This window comes from Lepidochelys kempii, chromosome 1, assembly GCF_965140265.1.
Source record: "Lepidochelys kempii isolate rLepKem1 chromosome 1, rLepKem1.hap2, whole genome shotgun sequence".
Lineage (NCBI taxonomy): Eukaryota > Metazoa > Chordata > Testudines > Cheloniidae > Lepidochelys > Lepidochelys kempii.
Window position 1 is genome coordinate 320,008,125 of NC_133256.1, and position 19,560 is coordinate 320,027,684.

At 38.6% G+C, this 19,560-nt stretch overlaps 1 protein-coding gene across 3 annotated transcripts in view; it reads right to left on the reverse strand.

Moving 5' to 3' along the window:
* Positions 1-3,049: 3,049 nt before the first annotated feature.
* The window catches only part of TBC1D22A (TBC1 domain family member 22A), a 440,402-nt gene continuing 423,891 nt past the window's right edge, over positions 3,050-19,560 (reverse strand). For all 3 annotated transcript variants that reach the window (XM_073328376.1, XM_073328375.1, XM_073328374.1), the window contains one exon: positions 3,050-5,255. In XM_073328376.1, coding sequence (XP_073184477.1) covers positions 5,127-5,255 — 129 coding nt within the window. In that variant the 3' untranslated portion in view covers positions 3,050-5,126. The remainder of the gene's footprint in view (positions 5,256-19,560) is intronic.

Sequence of the window (19,560 nt, forward strand, 5' to 3'; positions counted from 1 at the left end):
TCTAAGCTGTGTGCGTGCACGCACACACAGATCCTAAACCCCGCGCACAGGGTGAAACACCACGTGCACAAAAATTTGCACAGAAGCACAATAATGTGCGCAGAAGAAATTTTTTGTGCACACGGCCTGTCAAAAATTAGAGGGAACATTGATGTTTACTTGCAGATATGTGTGATTAGACCCACAGAATTTGAGAATGGTGACAGGATTTATTTCTCGAACATTTAAGACAGCCCTAGGTTAAGTAACCTTGCTGTTTAAAAGGCTGCACACACACAAATTTTATGGCTTGGAAGGGTGCATTTAAATCCTAAGAAATTAGCTTCACCTAATGCTGTTTGTTAGTTCACTATAACACGCTGTTTTATCCTGAAGTGTACTGGAACATTTTACATAACCATATGTTGGTGGGGATGGGTGGCAAGTGGTTGTAGCTGGAAGAGTTAGTGGAACCAGGCTAGCCAAGATTCCAAGATTATCTCTCTCCTCGTGACACATTGCTACAGTTGTGATCAGCAGAGGGATTTGAGGTGGAGTCCCTTGATATGAAGGATGGGAAGGTGCTAGCAGGGCGTTCTCAGTGAGGGGCCTTTGGTTTTCGAATGGTCTCCGTCCACCCTTTACTCCCCACCCACCAGAGCCTAGATTTGTTAACCTTTCAGGCAAGCTGCAAAAGCCCATTTTTGATCTCTCTGTTTCAGGCTGTTGAAGGAGGAGTGGGCCAATGTTTGGGACAGTCCTTTCCTATTATTTTATATTTAAACCTTTAGGACACACTCGGCACATCGGATGGGTACCTGTTGCTATATTTTATATATTCAAAATAAATAAAATACATACATAAATAAAATAAACTGCTTTTGGTTTTTCCTGGTCAATTCTTAGGACCTCTATTCCATCCTCAGCCTCCTTGAAATTTCATTCTCGCTTGGTTTTCCAGACCTTATCTTCACCTCCTGCTGTTCATCTTCTCATTTGGAGGCTCCACTTTCTCGCTCTCCATGGCATTGTTACCTGAGATAACTCACTGGGCTTGTCTCTATCCTCGGCTCACTTTACATCCTCTCTTTCTCATCTCTCTCCCCAATCCTGCCTCTCTGACACCTTTTGGTCAACTTAAACTAAGCAGGTGAGATTTTCAAAAGAGCGTACCTGATGTAGAAGCATAAGGGTCACTGAATGTGAGACCTTCAACTTGGTCACAGTTCTTCCTGTGCTTCAAATATGGAACATAATGGTTGTCTGTAGCACTTCCCTCTCTCTTGCTCTTGAAGAAAAACTGGGTCTGCAAAGCATTTTTATGTGCCATCCTTTTTCTTTCTGTCTAGACAACGACATTCCCCCATCGTGACTATTGTACCTGCACTGTGGCTACCTTAATACCCATATCATCCTCCAAAGGTTCATCTTTCTAGTTCACTGTTCTTACCAAATCACCCCTCCCCCCCCACCCACCCCAATCAATCCTTCCACTGGTTCTTGCTATTTCATCACATTAAGTTTAAGCTCCTTGTCCTCACTTTCACAATGCCCTTCACAACTCTGCAACTCCCCACTGATTGGCTCTTGTTTTTTTATTGCATTTCCCTCCTCCACCACCTCTGCTCTGCCAACTATACCTGCCTCATCTGCTTCTTGTGGAAACATCCCTGTGCCTCCCTTCATGTGGCTCATTATGCAGGGATATACCGTGGTATGTTGCTTGTCTTATTAGCTTGTAAAGTCTTCAAGGCAGGGAGTCACAGAAATATAAATGAAAGCAGAACTTGGCCCATTAAGTTTAGTGGTTTGTGATACAGGATTGGAAGTGTATTACTACTATAAAAATGATACAATTCCGAATATCTCTGATTTTAAAAGTGCTTTCTATGCTACATAACACATTACTATAGAAATATGTGTTTATTGTATTATCTTTTATTAATTTTACAGTTTTTAAGCAGTGTCTATTGAAACTATGATCTCTCTCTTTGTCAAAAAATACAACTGAACTTTGTATACTTATATTTTATTTTATAGTTCTGAAGTTAAATACAAATTCATGGGTTTTTCCATATGAAAATAAGCCAAAGAAAATTGTAACATGATTTGTTATAATGTATTAGAGATGTACATAAGAGTTCAAGCTGAGAATCTTCTGTTCTCCCATGTATTATATTTACAGAGTTGATTAATTTGTTATTTACACTTCTTTGTGAATACTGAAGCCATAAAGCTGTTTCTCTATATTGTACATTTTTATTACAAAAATCCCATAAGACATTGCATTTTAGACAACACAGCCTTCAGTGTTTTCATATCAATTTTATTAAATTACAGATTGGACTCACTAATGATGTGTCAAGATGCCTCCCATATGTTTAAAATCTTTGACCCATAAGAAAATACAAATTACAAACCAATTTTAATATTCTGATTCTTGATTTTGAAAAATAGGCCTATGGATGTAAAAATGACAGAGAAAGTTATTTCCTCTCTCTAGGTAACAGTGTGGCTGGAACGACACTTTGCCTGAGATGCTTATTTATGAAAACATAAGGAGAATTACTTTTATAAAGTGAAATGTTTTTTCTGTTAAGTTTTATGGTATTATAAATTGGGAGAGATTTTACATAAAAATAGGTTGGCCTCCTGTGTACTAAAATATCCTCTCTATATAATCAGTACATTAGGAAACTCCCCAACACCCACATTAAGCAATGTGCTTAAGTACAATCTTTCAATTCTGACATGGGCACAGCAGCAAATGTGGCCCCTTTTGGGGGCATGACAGCATTTCCTTTAAAGAAAGTGATATTTACCACTTGAATTTGGAAGACATACCAATCAACATCAGTGTATCTTGTGAAGGAAACTTTAAAAATACATACCAAGCTTTATAAATGTTACATAGTAGCATCTAACACAGCAAACAACTTTGGGTCGACTTTTCATGTTCTGTATAACTACCTAAATAACGTCTTGATAAAAAAAGTTCACTATACAAATCCCACAAAACATTATATGCTTACTGCTGTGTGCTTTCTCTCTTTTGAATTAGTTACAATAATTTGAATCTCTATTAATGGATTATTTTTATTTATGTTTTATAGATATAAACTACCACAAATGGTCACATAAAAGTTTCAGGCTTTGTGTATTCTGTTACTGGTAGATATTCGGTTAGGCACAATATGACATTCTTTGTCAACTTAAGGTTAATTCTAGACACACTGTGACTAGACCATTAAAGATAAACACCAGCGTTGAGACTACACTAATATTTAAGATGGACACATAGACTATGTAGTTTAAGCACAAATACAGTAATCCAAGAAGCCTGATCCTGCTTCGACTGAGTCCCTTTGACTTCAATGGAACAGAATCATGCCCTAGATACTAAACATCAGTTTATGAATTAAGTTGGTTCCTTCCTCTCCATCAGCAACTTCATGCCATTTTAAAAGACAAATCCCATATAATAGCACAAGCTGATGCCTTGATTCTGATGTATCTTGATTCTGCTATTAAATTAGTCAAAACACTGTCAAGAACCATGGCCCACAAAACAGGTAATTTAGCTAATGTCAAACCGTCCCCCCCCCCCAAAAAGAAAAAGAAACAAGCCAACTTAGGGATAATATTTTGTAAGACATTGCAAATAATTCATTATTATTATATCTTAAGACAAAGTCCTCCTGAAGATCTTTATTCCCCTAACTACAAAGTGCATTTCTACGTCTACACTTGTGCCATTAACACTGTGTAACTCACTCTGGAAATGTGTTAAAAGTAAAACAACTGTGAGTTCCTAATATATTGTGCCCCTTGCAGTTCTCAACTTCAGGCAGAACTCCTATTTTATAAGTTTCCCTGAAAATAAACACTCCATTTACAGTATAGTAAATTAAGGGTCTGTAAAAATTCATTCAGAACCCTGTGATTATATGAAGGAACATTAACTGTAGAAAGTTTTGGGGGGATTTTTTATTCTTCTAATGTTGCAAAGGGGGATTTGGGCTGCTTGGTGATAGGAGCAATCTTTGCTCTTCCCCTGCATCACAATGAGAGAACAAACCATCAAGCAAGCCAGTCAACAAATAGGTGAAGTACACAAGTATTAATATTTTTTCCTTTTCTAACATGTTAGAAATGGATCATAAGGCAATATCTGATATTTAAAACATTTTTGCATTGTAAATTAAGCCATTGAATATAAAATCCTTACAAGTGAACTTTCATGCGGACAAACATTCAAGTCTTTTAAAAACTTAATAATTATGAATTTGTTTACCATGACAGAAAAAGCATATTTCTTAATTTATTCAGTGTGTTTTAGAAATATTCCAAAATATAAGGCTTATGGGAGAATTTCATCCAATACTGACATGTATCCTTAAGCGTCACTTAAATCCTTAACATGTGGTTACAGTGGTGCACAGGGCCTCAGAGAGCTTTCAGGACAACCTTAATGACTTCTAGAAAATGTGCAAATTGTGCCACCTATTCAGATTCCATATGTTGTGTTATTACTGTAGAATTTTCCTATTTTGGTTCTCTGTATCAACACAAAATAAGATTTAAATGTTCTCTCCGGTTCAAAATAAAAAAAAACAATAAAAACACTTGTGAGCCCCACTGTTCCAAATTCACCTTCATACCCATGATTTGTCCTTGTTTTCTGCCAAGGGGAATCATTCCTATCACAGACAAATATAAGCAGGAAAAGGTATCAGAGACTAGTATTGCTTAGATAGGAATAATTATACAAGCTCACAATCATTCCCATAACAGATTTTAAGGCTCATGGACACATGACAATCACTAGGCAGAGATGAATGTAAAATGCATTCCATATTCATACATAATTCCAGAAATTATCAAAGTAAGAAAAATGAAATACTCTGAAACTTAATTGAACTTATGTTGCTTTTATATGTTGAGCAAGAAAGTTCACTTTTATGTTAATATAATATTCAATATCCTGGTCAGTCCATCTCTTTGGTATTCCAATCTCATTTTGTAAATGCTCACAAAATTCTTTATTTAAATGCAATGATTAGTAATTATGTGAAAGTGCTAACCAGAATAAAGAAAGCCATAATATCCCAGAACAAGCTGGTCTTAAAATTCCTGGTTCTTTATACTCATTTCTTGTAATGATTGGGGGCATCTGCGAATGCAAACTTCAGTCTGTAGGCTTCTGCTAGGAGAACACTCATATCTTCATTTCCCCAGTGCATTGTGGGCAAATTCTGTAAAAAAATCAGCAACTCCTGGGGAGAAACAAAAGAAATAGGAAGATGAATGGTGTTAAAATAGAATTGTAATATAGTGAGCTTGTTATTATTTATTTGTATTTGTGTAGTGCCCTGAAAGCCCAACCAACAAGTGAGACCCCATTGTGTTAAGTGCTATCCCTACACATTGTAAGAGATCGTTTCTTCCCTGAAAAGTTTACAATCTATTATTATTATTTGTACTGTGGTAATGTCTAGGCCTCCATTTGTGCATTAAACATGCTAGGCAAACACATAACAACAAACACCTAGCAAATCTAAATAAACAAAGCAGCCAAAGAGTGAGGGGAAAGGAATACTTATCCACATTTTACAGATGGGGGACTGAAGCACTGGGATCTAATGCCCAAGGTCAGACTGAAAGTCACTGGCAGAAATAGAAACTAAACTCCAATCTCCAGAGTCCCAATCTGTTACCTTTATGGGACTATCCTTCCTCCCATCTAGTTTTATCAAATTACAGTAAATTTGCTTAATATAAATAGCAATTTAATTTATTTCCCCAGTTATTTTAATCACAATTTCTGGTTCCACAGTTGCAAATTGCAACTGAATACAGCATCATGTAAGTACTGAGAATTCTTTCCAATTTCCACTCACCTCTTGTCTGGAATTTTAAGAGAGCTAAGATGGAAAACAAGTATTGTACATTCCATGGGTCTTTTGATTTGAATCAAGGATCTAGTTACAGTTACTAACAATTCTTACCCAGGTCACTTCAACGATCATTATGCTAGCTCTGATCATTCTGGCATATCAATCCTATACTCATTTCTTAGAAGGTTATAAAATAAATACTTATTTTATTTCATGTTACCATAACTTCTCTATTTTCAAGGTGAAACGCAGTGCACTGCCATTACCGTAACTTACTGACTATGCTGCACATTCAGGTTCAGAAGCTAATTTTGTAACCCAGGTTCACTAAATGGATGGTGCATAGAACTGTCTAGTACTGAGCCACCTGAAATGCTGGAGATTAAAATTCCATCCAGCTGGCCTTTACATAAAGTAACGCACGCATAGAAAAATTAAATCTGATAAAATCTGGCTTTTTGCATTTTTTTTTAACTGCTCCCTTATTTATACACTGACAAAAACAATGCAATTCTGAAGTATCTGTAAGACTACTTAATACCCACAACTCGGGGGATTTTTTGGAAGATCACATTAGTTCAGTTTACTTCATCATTCATTATCAATTTTTTAACAGATTAAAATAGGTTTCACTTCCAACAATACTTTGAAATAATAACTAAAACATATACAAATATTTTTCTAAAATATGGATTCCTACCACTATGGGAATTATGTATTACTGTGGCCACATGGTATCAGAAGGCATTTCAAATGTGCTGTTGGCCAACTGAACAGCTGTGGTTGGAGTATGTGAAATCCATCATGGATAAGATTAAATCCCAATGGTTTACAAGGATTGGCAGTTGACTCCACTTTTTGGGGGATAAGGGGTCACTGGGAGAACCGGTTTTCTTCCTGCTCTATCACCCAGTGACCAGAAAGAGCATGGTTCCTCACACATCGATTTTGGTCAGCCAAAATACATCCTTGTTAACCTTCGCATGACCTTTCAGTATAAGACATTGTACAATTGTCCTTGCTTACATGGCCAGAGCCATGGCTAATCAGAATGTCTGGGCTGGAAAGGAATTCCCCCCAATAATAAAGACTGATCAACTATTAAGGGGCCTTTCACCTTCCCTGGTACATTATGAAGAAGTCTCTGACAGGCAGTAGGTCACCTCTCCAATTGTAATAATTAATAATTTATCTGTACCTTTCTCTTCCCTTTAAAAAATATAATTATGTGTTTGTTTATGTATTTGCTACAAACTTTCAAATTCATCTCCTGTCAGTAGTTAGGACATTCCTGTACCACTTGAGAGACAATGAATCAGGGCTGTGTAGTTAAGGGAACTGTTGTCTGTAGGACCCTGGCTTCATCTGTTGCACTCGTTGGAAGGTGGGTAGCAAATGAGGCGGAAGATTGCAGAAAGAAACAAGATGGTCTCATCCTTAAGAAAGCTGAATACTAACCTGGAGAACTAGATTCTATCCCTCCCTGTGTCAAACAGTTCACACGTGATGCTCATTAAGTTACTTAAACAAGCTTTTCATAGGTAGTCACTAATAGTCTCTCTCTCATTTTCTGGGCACCTAATTTAAGACCCTATGGTCTCATTTGCAGAAGTGTTGAGCACTCACAGGAACAACTGAAGTCAATGGAAGCTGTGCTTTGAATAGAAAAGAGTGCTATATGATACTATTTCAGAGTGGTAGCCATGTTAGTCTGTATCAGCAAAAAGAACAAGGAGTCCTCGTGGCACCTTCGAGACTAACAAATTTATGAGGGCATAAGCTTTCGTGGGCTAAAACCCACTTCATGTTTTAGCCCACGAAAGCGCATGCCCAAATAAATTTGTCTCTAAGGTGCCACAAGTACTCTTTCTTTTTATATACTATGTACTCTGAAAAATCAGATCTTAGGTGTCTCAAATAGGGTACCCAAAATCAATGGATTATTTTTACCTTAATCCCTCTATGCCTCCGCTCCTTGTCTGTAAAATGGGGATAATACCCACTTATCTCACATGGGTGCTGGGTAATAAATTAACTAACATTTGTGAAGTATTCAGCTTCCATAGCAATAACTGCCATTGAAAGCATGAGAAAATTAGAAATTCTGCCTTCAGAGCACTGTTTGAATAGTGTGCAGTACATAAGGCATTGAACAACAAGGAGAAAACAAAATATTGAATAGCTGTTCATTCAGTGAGCACTGTCCATTCTGTGCCCTGTGGAAAACATAATATAGAATCATATAATTAAAGGCTATCATAATACATACTCACAAGGGCACAGAAAACCTTAATTCTGGCATTTCCTAACTTCCGAGTGCATGACTTTGCAACCTTAATGATGCTCATTTAACACAAGGGCTTTTTTTGTATAATTTCCTAGGTTTTTAAAAAAGGAACCTGAAAAGACATTCCTTCACATGGCAACATATTGATATCCATATGGGTCATTACCAGAGTTCAAATCTTAAGATTCATCACATAATCTTCTGTCTCTTGAGTGAATTGAGTAACTGATAGTAGTAGTAGGTTGTAATCTTCTTTGTGGACCAGAACTAAAGGGGGATGGGACACTTTGCCAGTAGGTTTCATTGATATTTGGTAATAGAGGAATGGTGAGATTCAGGGAACTTGGGTTCCATTCCAGGCTCTGGAGGGGAGCATGCTTTAGTCCAGCTGTGGCCAATTTTTTTACCTTATGCCCCCACCGCTTACCCTGTCTGCCCCCTCCCAAGTCAGGGCTGGGAGCAGGGCCACGGTTCCACGGTGTGGAGACGGGAAAGATGTGGACAGGGGTAAGGGGGCTGAGGCTCAGGCCACAGCTGGAAGCGGGAGCAGAGCTGGGTGGCGCTCCCTCCCTACCCCCTATGGGGGCTGGCCCAGGCCCCAGCTGCAACCCCCCAAAAGTTCCTCTATGCCCTCGGGCCCCACAGTTTGGGGACCTCTGCTTAAGTGGATGTAAACTCTTCCACATGTTCCTGCTAAGCATGACCATTTCTGCACCATCCCCTCCAACTTGTCTCTGTCCTGTCTCTTCCCTACCCTTGGCTCTTTGTTCCAGTCCTAGTCTTCTCACCCAGCCAGACCCAGTCTCCATTCCTTACACTTCTCACCCCAGTCTCCATGCCCAGCTAGTCCCAGTTTCCAATTCACTCCCCCAAGCTTCTAATCCCAGTATATTCTCCCTGATCCCACCACAGGTCTAGCTCTTGTCCCCTCTGCATTTCAATCAGGCAGCTTCCTCCCTCCTCCAGGCTGCATGGGCCCATGGGTGGCGGGTGTGTGTATGTCATCGAGAGTCCAAGAGAGACAGGCTCCCTGATCTCAGTTCAGGTGCCTGGACCTGGATCTAACATGGCTTCATCTGCTTCCCGGTAGCTTAAGGTATCGCTTGCTTTAAGGAATCTTGTTTTGTAAGATAGAAAAAGGAAGTTGTAAAACAAGCAGTATTATAAATCTGACAAGCATAACTATAGCTGATAATTAGCAGTACAACAGAAAAAGCATCAGAATATCTTTTAAAATGTGCTCTCGCAAGTGCAGTCATGTAAGTGTTAAGACAGTTGCCAAAGTGCCAAAATTTTTGTCATTGAATTTCCTTCTGCTTGTTTGACAGCTGTGTTGCTAACTGTAATTAACAGATTAGCACTATAGAGTAGGAATCTCTTTTAAACAGAGAAAACTACAGAGTTCACAAAAAAATTGAGATGGTTAATCTGAACAAATTTATTTTGAACAATACACTAGTCACAGTCACAAAATTAAATTATGGTCATATGCAGTTCTGAGAAATTAGCCGTTTTAACCTTGTCATCAACAATCTCTACATTTGCTGGACCACATCCTCCTATGGTATAAACTGGCATAATTAATGTATGCCATCTAAGGATATGGCCTTCTGTTTTTGCTTTTTTAATGAAGATCATACAGAAAGTTTTTAGAAATGTTCACTCAATTGTCAAGTGATGTGTCATTACATGAGATCAAACTTTATATTTAACCAATTTCCTATCTTATTCAAAATATATTATTGTCAGAGTCTATTCTACCCTATTTGGTGGTTGTATGAAACTATTATTCATAACTTACCCACAAACCTAAGACTTCTCTACATAGGGTTCACACCACTAAATTGTGGACTCAGCCTGTTGATTTTGCAAAAGTTTAGAGAGATGATTCTTTGAAACACACTCAAATTTAGTGGACTGACCTTATACAAACAGTAAAGCGGATCTCTGGGACTACCAATACCCTCCCAGAACAGAAAAAGTACAGCTCAGATGCCTGTACTGGGGTCTGACACAACTGACAAAATCTGAAAATATTATTTCAAGGGGGAGCTCATGTCCAAAAAAGCTTGGAGCCAACTAGCTCCAAAACCATTGTAGGATTGTGCTTCCTTTTGTGAACTTTAACATTTGTGTAGTGCTTTACAAAACATAAACTAACTAAATGTCAGAACAAACACTTAACTACTTCAGAGGGGTCTGCTATCCTATTCAACAGATAAAGAAACTAATGCAAATATGTTAAATTACTTGACTAAGACCACACTGGAAGTCAGTTTCAGAGCCAAAATTAGCAGGAGGAATCTTTTTCTCAGTCATATACTTAGTTCACTATGCCAGGCTGCTTCTGAGCTGCCACCCTTCTAGCCAGAGAGGGCTAGATTTGCTGCCGTGAAAGGAGTCACCTATGCTGATATGGGCAAGTCTCCCTAAAAACTGAGTGAACTGTTTTCATAGGTCCCAAGGAGCAACCCACTATACCTGGAGTGGGCACTGTGAATAAATATGAATCCTGTAGGAAAAGCCATCTTGACAAACTTTCTTCCTCAATGATCAGTTCCATTTGCAATGCTATCAGCACAAGGACAAGAAAGGTAATTTTTTAAAAATGAAAGTGGAGATTAGCGTTAACATTTAGAAGTTCCTAAAATCAGCGGCAGGAGAAGTCCTGTATATGTCAGCAGCCCTAAATGTGGGCTTTTGTTGTTGTTGTTAATATATTACTTAGTTTCATTTAATATTCATAAAAGACTGTGTTTTTAAAAGGACATAGTAATACAGATAAATAGCTTTCATTTTTATGAAAGTTACAAACATGCTGAAAAAATAATTTTAGAATATAATGTTTTTCAAACAGATTTAAAAATTAGAGCCTCTTTAAATATGCATTCATATTCTTCAAGTGATAAAAATTGTTACAAATTTCAGACAGAAAACACTTATTGCAAATACAAAGCATCAAGGTGTAATACTCTCCCTTAAATAGATGTGACAATTATACTGTATTTTGAAAATCATAAAATGGTGACAAACTAACTTTCTTTTTTTTAGCGCTTGAAATCATCTTGATGAATATTTTTATAAATCCTTACTGACTGCACAATGATTAAAAGGAATAAAACTACTACCACTAAATAAATAATATTCCATAATATTTATTATATGCTATATTTATCTTTTTCAAAGCACTGTAGATATTAGCTTACTGCAGATATATTAACTTACTGGTTGTCTCATCACACCTGTCAGATAAATTGACAAACCACATTGTGGTTTTTTTACATATGTGGAAACAACCAAAGACAGTGACTTGTCTTCCAAGGCCACAGAATGTGTCTGTTGGAAAGCTGGATTCAGAACCCAGGAGTTCCTGGAGAACACAATCCACCAGACCACATGAAAAATGCCATATGCAAAATTACATCATGAAAGTTCATCTTTCATTTGAACATGGTACTAAATTTAACACAGTGCTTAAATAAGATAGAGGGTTCCTCTTAAAAAACAACAACTCTGCTTAAATGCTTCTATGATTACTTCCAAACTCAATTCATGATTTTCATCAGTGCTGAATACGTAAATCCATGGCAAAGTCACTTGTTGAGGGACCAATCCTATTCTCATTGAAATAAAGGGGAATTTTGCCATTAACACAGATAGGAAAAGGATCAGGCCCTGTAACTGCTCAAGAAAGTAAGATTGGTCCTGATCGGGGGATATGCATTATAAATCCAAGTAAGGTAATTAGCAATCACCAAGACACATCACTTCAGTAATTTACTTAAGATGAGGTTGATCTTACTCAGACATATTGCTTAACAGAGCTTCAAAACAGATCTGGGTAAAAATAAACCTTACGACTTGTTAAAAATAAAAAGCATAACCTGAAAAATACCTCCTCAAGAAAATGACATTTTCTTTTAATGCCAAACATGCCAGGGGAGTGTTCATTGTAGCCTGAATGTGAACTAGCCTAAGAGAAGTATGTTTTTATGCCTTTCAGTCAGAGGAGATACATAGCATCTGCTAACCAATATTTAACACAGTACCTGACAAGGCTATTTAAAAGCTACTCATTTTAGCAGTTTATAATTAAAACAGAGCAAAGATGAGGAATTAGTAGTGACTGAGATAAACTTTGATTATTGTTCTGATTTTTCTCACAGATAAAGATAAAGCAAGAACCATTAAGGTCTACGTGTAAGTAAGGCAGCCAGACTAATTAGTGTAATTCACTTTTCCCATCCACATTTAGAGTTTTAATTTGTGCTGCTCTCCTTGTTTATTTTATTTACATTATTTGTTTTAATGAAAAACTCTTTGGTGATAAACTGTTGAAGAATATATTTTAGAATGAGGACGCTATGAGTTTGAAAACCAGTTTGTGAAACATGCTTCCACCAGTCATTTTTCTGGTCCATTTAATTTTTTTCTGTAAAGGCATCTGGCAGGGGAATCTGTCAATTAGCCCATAATTCTATTTAAATTATTCACCGAAGACAAAGGCTCAAAACTGTATCCAACATTCTAACTTTAGAAATTGTAGAGAATCACTACAAATCAAGTAACTTGAAGGTGTTTGTATTTACAAAAATGGCTGCACGTTTTGACAGACTATACAGATTAAATTAAGTATCAGGGGTTAGCCGTTTTAGTCTGTATCCACAAAAACAACAAGGAGTCTGGTGGCACCTTAAAGACTAACAGATGAAATTAGTTTTTATTTCTTATGATACTTGTCAAGGTTCCTTCACAACTCTGAACTCTAGGGTAAAGATGTGGGGACCTGCATGAAAGACCTCCTAAGCTTATTCTTACCAGCTTAGGTTAAAAACTTCCCCAAGGCATAGATTTCTTTCTTGCCTTGGGAACCAGCTTAGGTTAAAAACCTGGTATGCTGCCACCACCAAGCGATTTAAACAAAGAACAGGGAAAGAGACCACTTTGGAGACGTCTTCCCCGCAAATATCTCCCCAAGCCCGACACCTCCTTTCCTGGGGAAGGCTTGATAATAATATCCTCAGCAATTGGTACAGGTGAACACAGACCCAAACCGTTGGATCTTAAGAACAATGAAAAATCAATCAGGTTCTTAAAAGAAGAATTTTATTTAAAGAAAAAGTAAAAGAATCACCTCTGTAAAATCAGGATGGTAAATACTTTACAGGGTAATCAGATTCAAAACATAGAGAATCCCTCTAGGCAAAACCTTAAGTTACAAAAAGACACAGAAACAGGAATACACATTCCCTCCAGCACAGAGAATTTCACAAGCCAAAAAAACAAAAGAAAATCTAACACATTTTCTAGCTAGATTACTTTCCAACTTTGGAAGTTGGAAGGCTTGCATCCTTCATCTGTTCCCGGCAAAGGTATCGCACAAACAGACCGACAAAAGCCTTTTCCCCCCACTCCAGATTTGAAAGAACCTTGTCCCCTCATTGGCCATTTTGGGTCAGGTGCCAGCGAGGTTACCTTAGCTTCTTAACCCTTTACAGGTGAAAGGATATTGCCTCTGGCCAGGAGGGATTTTATAGCACTGTATACAAAAAAGTGGTTACCCTTCCCTTTATATTTATGACAATACTGAATTTGCATGGTTCAATTTTACAATAAGAAATGTCTCTACTTGTGTGTGTGTGTGTGTGAGAGAGAGAGAGAGAATGTAAAAAAGGGAAGATACAATATCATCTGACATTAAATTATAACCAAAGAGATTTGATACTGTCTGCTGTTCGAGTGTATGCATCTGCAGGATGAATTATAATCTGTTCATGGTAGCAAGACTCTGGTGAAATGACTTTAGGTGAGTAAACTTTCTCAAACAGGTTAGAAATTGAAGAAGTGTAAAAACTTGACCCTACAACTTCAATGTCCTGGTTAATATTTACAGAATAATGAGAAGCTATATGCCTTTTATATCAGTAGAACTTTAACTGTACAAATCCTTTTAATTTAAGCCTTTTCATAAGTAGGAAAATAAGGTAGGTTTTCTCTTTATTCTTCTTCTTATTTATTTGCTTATCTTCATTCTTCTTTCTTTCTTTGTTTAGTCTCCTGTTGTTTTGCTTACTTTATTTCCTCCATAAATCTTTCAGGAGGTGTTGGAAAATGATACAATAGGTATGGACATAGGTTTTAATATGCTATGAACCCACTTGCTATTTTATAATACTAGAATATATAATATATTATATAATTATATAATACTGCTATGGTGACAGGTTTATCAGCATTTCTACTAGAAATTAGGGCTGTCAAGCAATTAAAAATATAAGGGTGATTAATCGCGCGATTAAAAATTTAATCGGGATTAATCACACTGTTAAACAATAGAATACCATTTATTTAAATATTTTGGGATGTTTTCTACATTTTCAAATATATTGATTTCAATTGCAACACAGAATACAAAGTGTATAGTGCTCACTTTATATTTATTTTTTATTAAAAATATTTGCTCTGTAAAAATGATAAAAGAAACAGTATTTTTCAATTCACCTCATACAAGTACTGTAGTGCAATCTCTTTATAATGAAAGTTGAACTTACAAATGTAGAATTATGTGCAAAAAATAACTGTATTCAAAAATAAAACAATGTAAGACTTTAGAGCCTACAAGTCCTACTTCAGCTAATCGCTCACACAAACATGTTTGGTTACAATTTGCAGGAGATAATGCTGCCCACGACTTGTTTACAGTGTCACCTGAAAGTGAGAACAGGCATTCACATGGCACTGTTGTAGCCAGCATTGCAAGATATTTACGTGCCAGATGTGCTAAAGATTCATATGTCCCTTCATGCTTCAACCACCATTCCCGAAGACCTGCGTCAATGCTGATGATGGGTTCTGCACGATAACGATCCAAAGCAGAGTGGACCGATGCATGTTCATCATCTGAGTCAGATGGCGCCAGCAGAAGCTTGATTTTCTTTCTTCGTGGTTTGGGTTCTGTAGTTTCTGCATCGGAGCATTGCTCTTTTAAGACACCTGAAAGCATTCTCCACATCTTGTCCCTTTCAGATTTTGGAAGGCACTTCAGATTCTTAAACCTTGGGTCGAGTGCTGTATCTCCCCTTAGAAATCTCACGTTAGTTCCTTCTTTGCATTTTGTCAAATCTGCTGTGAAAGTGTTCTTAAAACGAACATGTGCTGGGTCACTATCCGAGTCGTCTAGAACATGAAATATATGGCATAATCCAGGTAGAACAGAACAGGAGACATACAATTCTCCCTTAAGGCATTATTTTTTTAATGAGCATCATCAGCATAGAAGCATGTCCTCTGGAATGGTGGCCGAAGCATGAAGGGGTATATGAACGTTTAGCATATCTGGCACGTAAATATCTTACAATGCCGGCTACAAAAGTGCCATGCGAACACCTGTTCTCACATTCAGGTGACATTGTAAACAAGTCGTGGGCAGCATTATCTCCTGCAAATTGTAACCAAACTTGTTTGTGTGAGTGATTAGCTGAAGTAGGACTTGTAGGCTCTAAAGTTTTACATTGTTTTATTTTTGAATACAGTTATTTTTTGCACATAATTCTACATTTGTAAGTTCAACTTTCATTATAAAGAGATTGCACTACAGTACTTGTATGAGGTGAATTGAAAAATACTGTTTCTTTTATCATTTTTACAGTGCAAATATTTTTAATAAAAATAATAATATAAAGTGAGCACTGTACACTTTGTATTCTGTGTTGTAATTGAAATCAATACATTTGAAACTGTAGAAAAACATCCAAAATACTTAATACATTTCACTGGGTTTAGTGATGTGATTAATCACAATTAATTTTGTTGAGTTAATCGCACGAGTTAACTGTGACTAATCGACAGCCCTACTAGCAATCCTTCTTTTCTAAGGGTTAGTAATTCATTCATAGAAATTTGCTCCAAGCTGAAACTTTGTAGGTGTCTTGGTATGCGGCTTTGGAGAAGAAAGAAAGAGAAGAAGAAAAAGAAAGAAATATAGAAAATATAAGAAATATAAATATATATATATATAAATTTTTTTAAAAATCTCCTCTCAATTCCATAAGGGAAACACACAATTTACCACTGTATAATACCATCAAGTAAGCTATAATAAGAACATTGAACATCATGTTATGAGTTGAACTAGTAGCACAATGACCTGGAGTCTGATATTATAAGATGCTGAAAACTTCCATAGGAGTGCTGAGTGCCCTCAACTCCCTAAGATGTCAGTGGGAGTTCAGGGTACTCAGTACCTTATAGGATCAGGCCCTCGGTACTTTTCACCTCAAACGGACTGGTTATTATTGTTGCTCAGGTTACAAATGAAAATGAGCATGGAAGTCTCCTCTCTCCATCTGAGCACATCACAAAGCCACCACAGAGTCTGGTACAATTAATAGAGTCTAGCCAGGTAGGGTTTTTTTTAACTTCATATTTATGTTTAAACTGATCCAGTTTTCATTAGCATAGTGTCACATTTTCTCCTCATGCATCTGCTTCCACAGATCCCCATCCTTTAGGGCCTCATGTTATGATGCACAGCCTCAGCACTTTTTGAAAGGATAGCTGTTAATGGAATAGTGGCTCAACACAGCCAATAAGGAGCAACAACAAAGGATATAAAAGATTTGGTCCTCTCCTTAATATGAGGTTGGACCTGATACATCTGACTAATAGAGTTTTACATTTTCAAAATGCAAGATTTCTTATCACCTTGGTGTTTTCTATTTTTAATAATATTTAGCATTTATATAACACTTTTCACGTTGGAAGTGCTTTGCAAGCAATTTATTTACTTTTAGCTAGCTTTGTAGTGTCATGTAGGTTTTTAAAGATGATTAGAAGTCTGTAGCTTTTTCCCATTTAGCATTTTAATAACTTTCATAATATTGCATGTTAAATGGATTCTCAAGTTGTTTCAATAGTACATTTTACCATCCATAAATTTGTCATAATCCCATAATCGCAGATTCTAAATACTTTTTTTTAAAATCAATACTCCTACCCTGTGAATTACACAGAAACAGCCATTATTTGTGGAGGACACCTATAGACCTTCCTACCAAGACTACAAAAAGAAGGATTCTGGGTGGACTCCTCCTGAAGGTCGAAACAACAGACTGGACTTCTACATAGAGTGCTTCTGCCAACGTGTACGGGCTGAAATTGTGGAAAAGCACCATCACTTGCCCCATAACCTCAGCCGTGCAGAATACAATGCCACCCATAGCCTCAGAAACAACTCTGGTAAGAGGTAAGCGGAATGTCCGGGTTCCAGTAACACAGACACAGGTAACTAACTGCTTTCATGTTCTCTCCACAGGTATCGTTGCGGAGAGTGGACCAGATGATATGTCTGGGGTGAGAAAGCAGAAGGAGACTCCGCTGGTTGGAAGGCATGAGATGCTATGTCCTGAGGTTGGGAGTTCCACGACCACCACTCCCAAGAGGAGAAGGTGGGTGGTGGTGGTCGGGGACTCTCTCCTCCGGGGGACTGAGTCATCTATCTGCCGCCCTGACCGGGAAAACCGAGAAGTCTGCTGCTTGCCAGGGGCTAAGATTCACGATGTGACGGAGAGACTGCCAAGAATCATCAAGCCCTCGGATCGCTACCCCTTCCTGCTTCTCCACGTGGGCACCAATGATACTGCCAAGAATGACCTTGAGCGGATCACTGCAGACTATGTGGCTCTAGGAAGAAGGATAAAGGAGTTGGAGGCGCAAGTGGTGTTCTCGTCCATCCTCCCCGTGGAAGGAAAAGGCCTGGGTAGGGACCGTCGAATCGTGGAAGTCAACGAATGGCTACGCAGGTGGTGTCGGAGAGAAGGCTTTGGTTTCTTTGACCATGGGATGGTGTTCCATGAAGGAGGAGTGCTGGGCAGAGACGGGCTCCATCTTACGAAGAGAGGGAAGAGCATCTTTGCGAGCAGGCTGGCTAACCTAGTGAGGAGGGCTTTAAACTAGGTTCACCGGGGGAAGGAGACCAAAGCCCTGAGGTAAGTGGGAAAGCGGGATACCGGGAGGAAGCACAGGCAGGAATGTCTGTGAGGGGAGGGCTCCTGCCTCATACTGGGAATGAGGGGCGATCAACAGGTTATCTCAAGTGCTTATATACAAATGCACAAAGCCTTGGAAACAAGCAGGGAGAACTGGAGGTCCTGGTGATGTCAAGGAACTATGACGTGATCGGAATAACAGAGACTTGGTGGGATAACTCACATGACTGGAGTACTGTCATGGATGGTTATAAACTGTTCAGGAAGGACAGGCAGGGCAGAAAAGGTGGGGGAGTAGCACTGTATGTAAGGGAGCACTATGACTGCTCAGAGCTCCGGTACGAAACTGCAGAAAAACCTGAGTGTCTCTGGATTAAGTTTAGAAGTGTGTGCAACAAGAGTGATGTAGTGGTAGGAGTCTGCTATAGACCACCGGACCAGGGGGATGAGGTAGATGAGGCTTTCTTCCGGCAGCTCACGGAAGCTACTAGATTGCATGCCCTGATTCTCATGGGTGACTTTAATTTTCCTGATATCTGCTGGGAGAGCAATACAGCGGTACATAGACAATCCAGGAAGTTTTTGGAAAGCGTAGGGGACAATTTCCTGGCGCAAGTGCTAGAGGAGCCAACTAGGGGGGGCGCTTTTCTTGACCTGCTGCTCACAAACTGGGTAGAATTAGTGGGGGAAGCAAAAGTGGATGGGAATCTGGGAGGCAGTGACCATGAGTTGGTTGAGTTCAGGATCCTGACGCAGGGAAGAAAGGTAAGCAGCAGGATACGGACCCTGGACTTCAGGAAAGCAGACTTCGACTCCCTCAGGGAACGGATGGCCAGGATCCCCTGGGGGACTAACCTGAAGGGGAAAGGAGTCCAGGAGAGCTGGCTGTATTTCAAGGAATCCCTGTTGAGGTTACAGGGACAAACCATCCCGATGAGTCGAAAGAATAGTAAATATGGCAGGCGACCAGCTTGGCTTAATGGTGAAATCCTAGCGGATCTTAAACATAAAAAAGAAGCTTACAAGAAGTGGAAGGTTGGACATATGACCAGGGAAGAGTATAAAAATATTGCTCGGGCATGTAGGAATGATATCAGGAGGGCCAAATCGTACCTGGAGCTGCAGCTAGCGAGAGATGTCAAGAGTAACAAGAAGGGTTTCTTCAGGTATGTTGGCAACAAGAAGAAAGCCAAGGAATGTGTGGGCCCCTTACTGAATGAGGGAGGCAACCTAGTGACAGAGGATGTGGAAAAAGCTAATGTACTCAATGCTTTTTTTGCCTCTGTCTTCACTAACAAGGTCAGCTCCCAGACTGCTGCGCTGGGCATCACAAAATGGGGAAGAGATGGCCAGCCCTCTGTGGAGATAGAGGTGGTTAGGGACTATTTAGAAAAGCTGGACGTGCACAAGT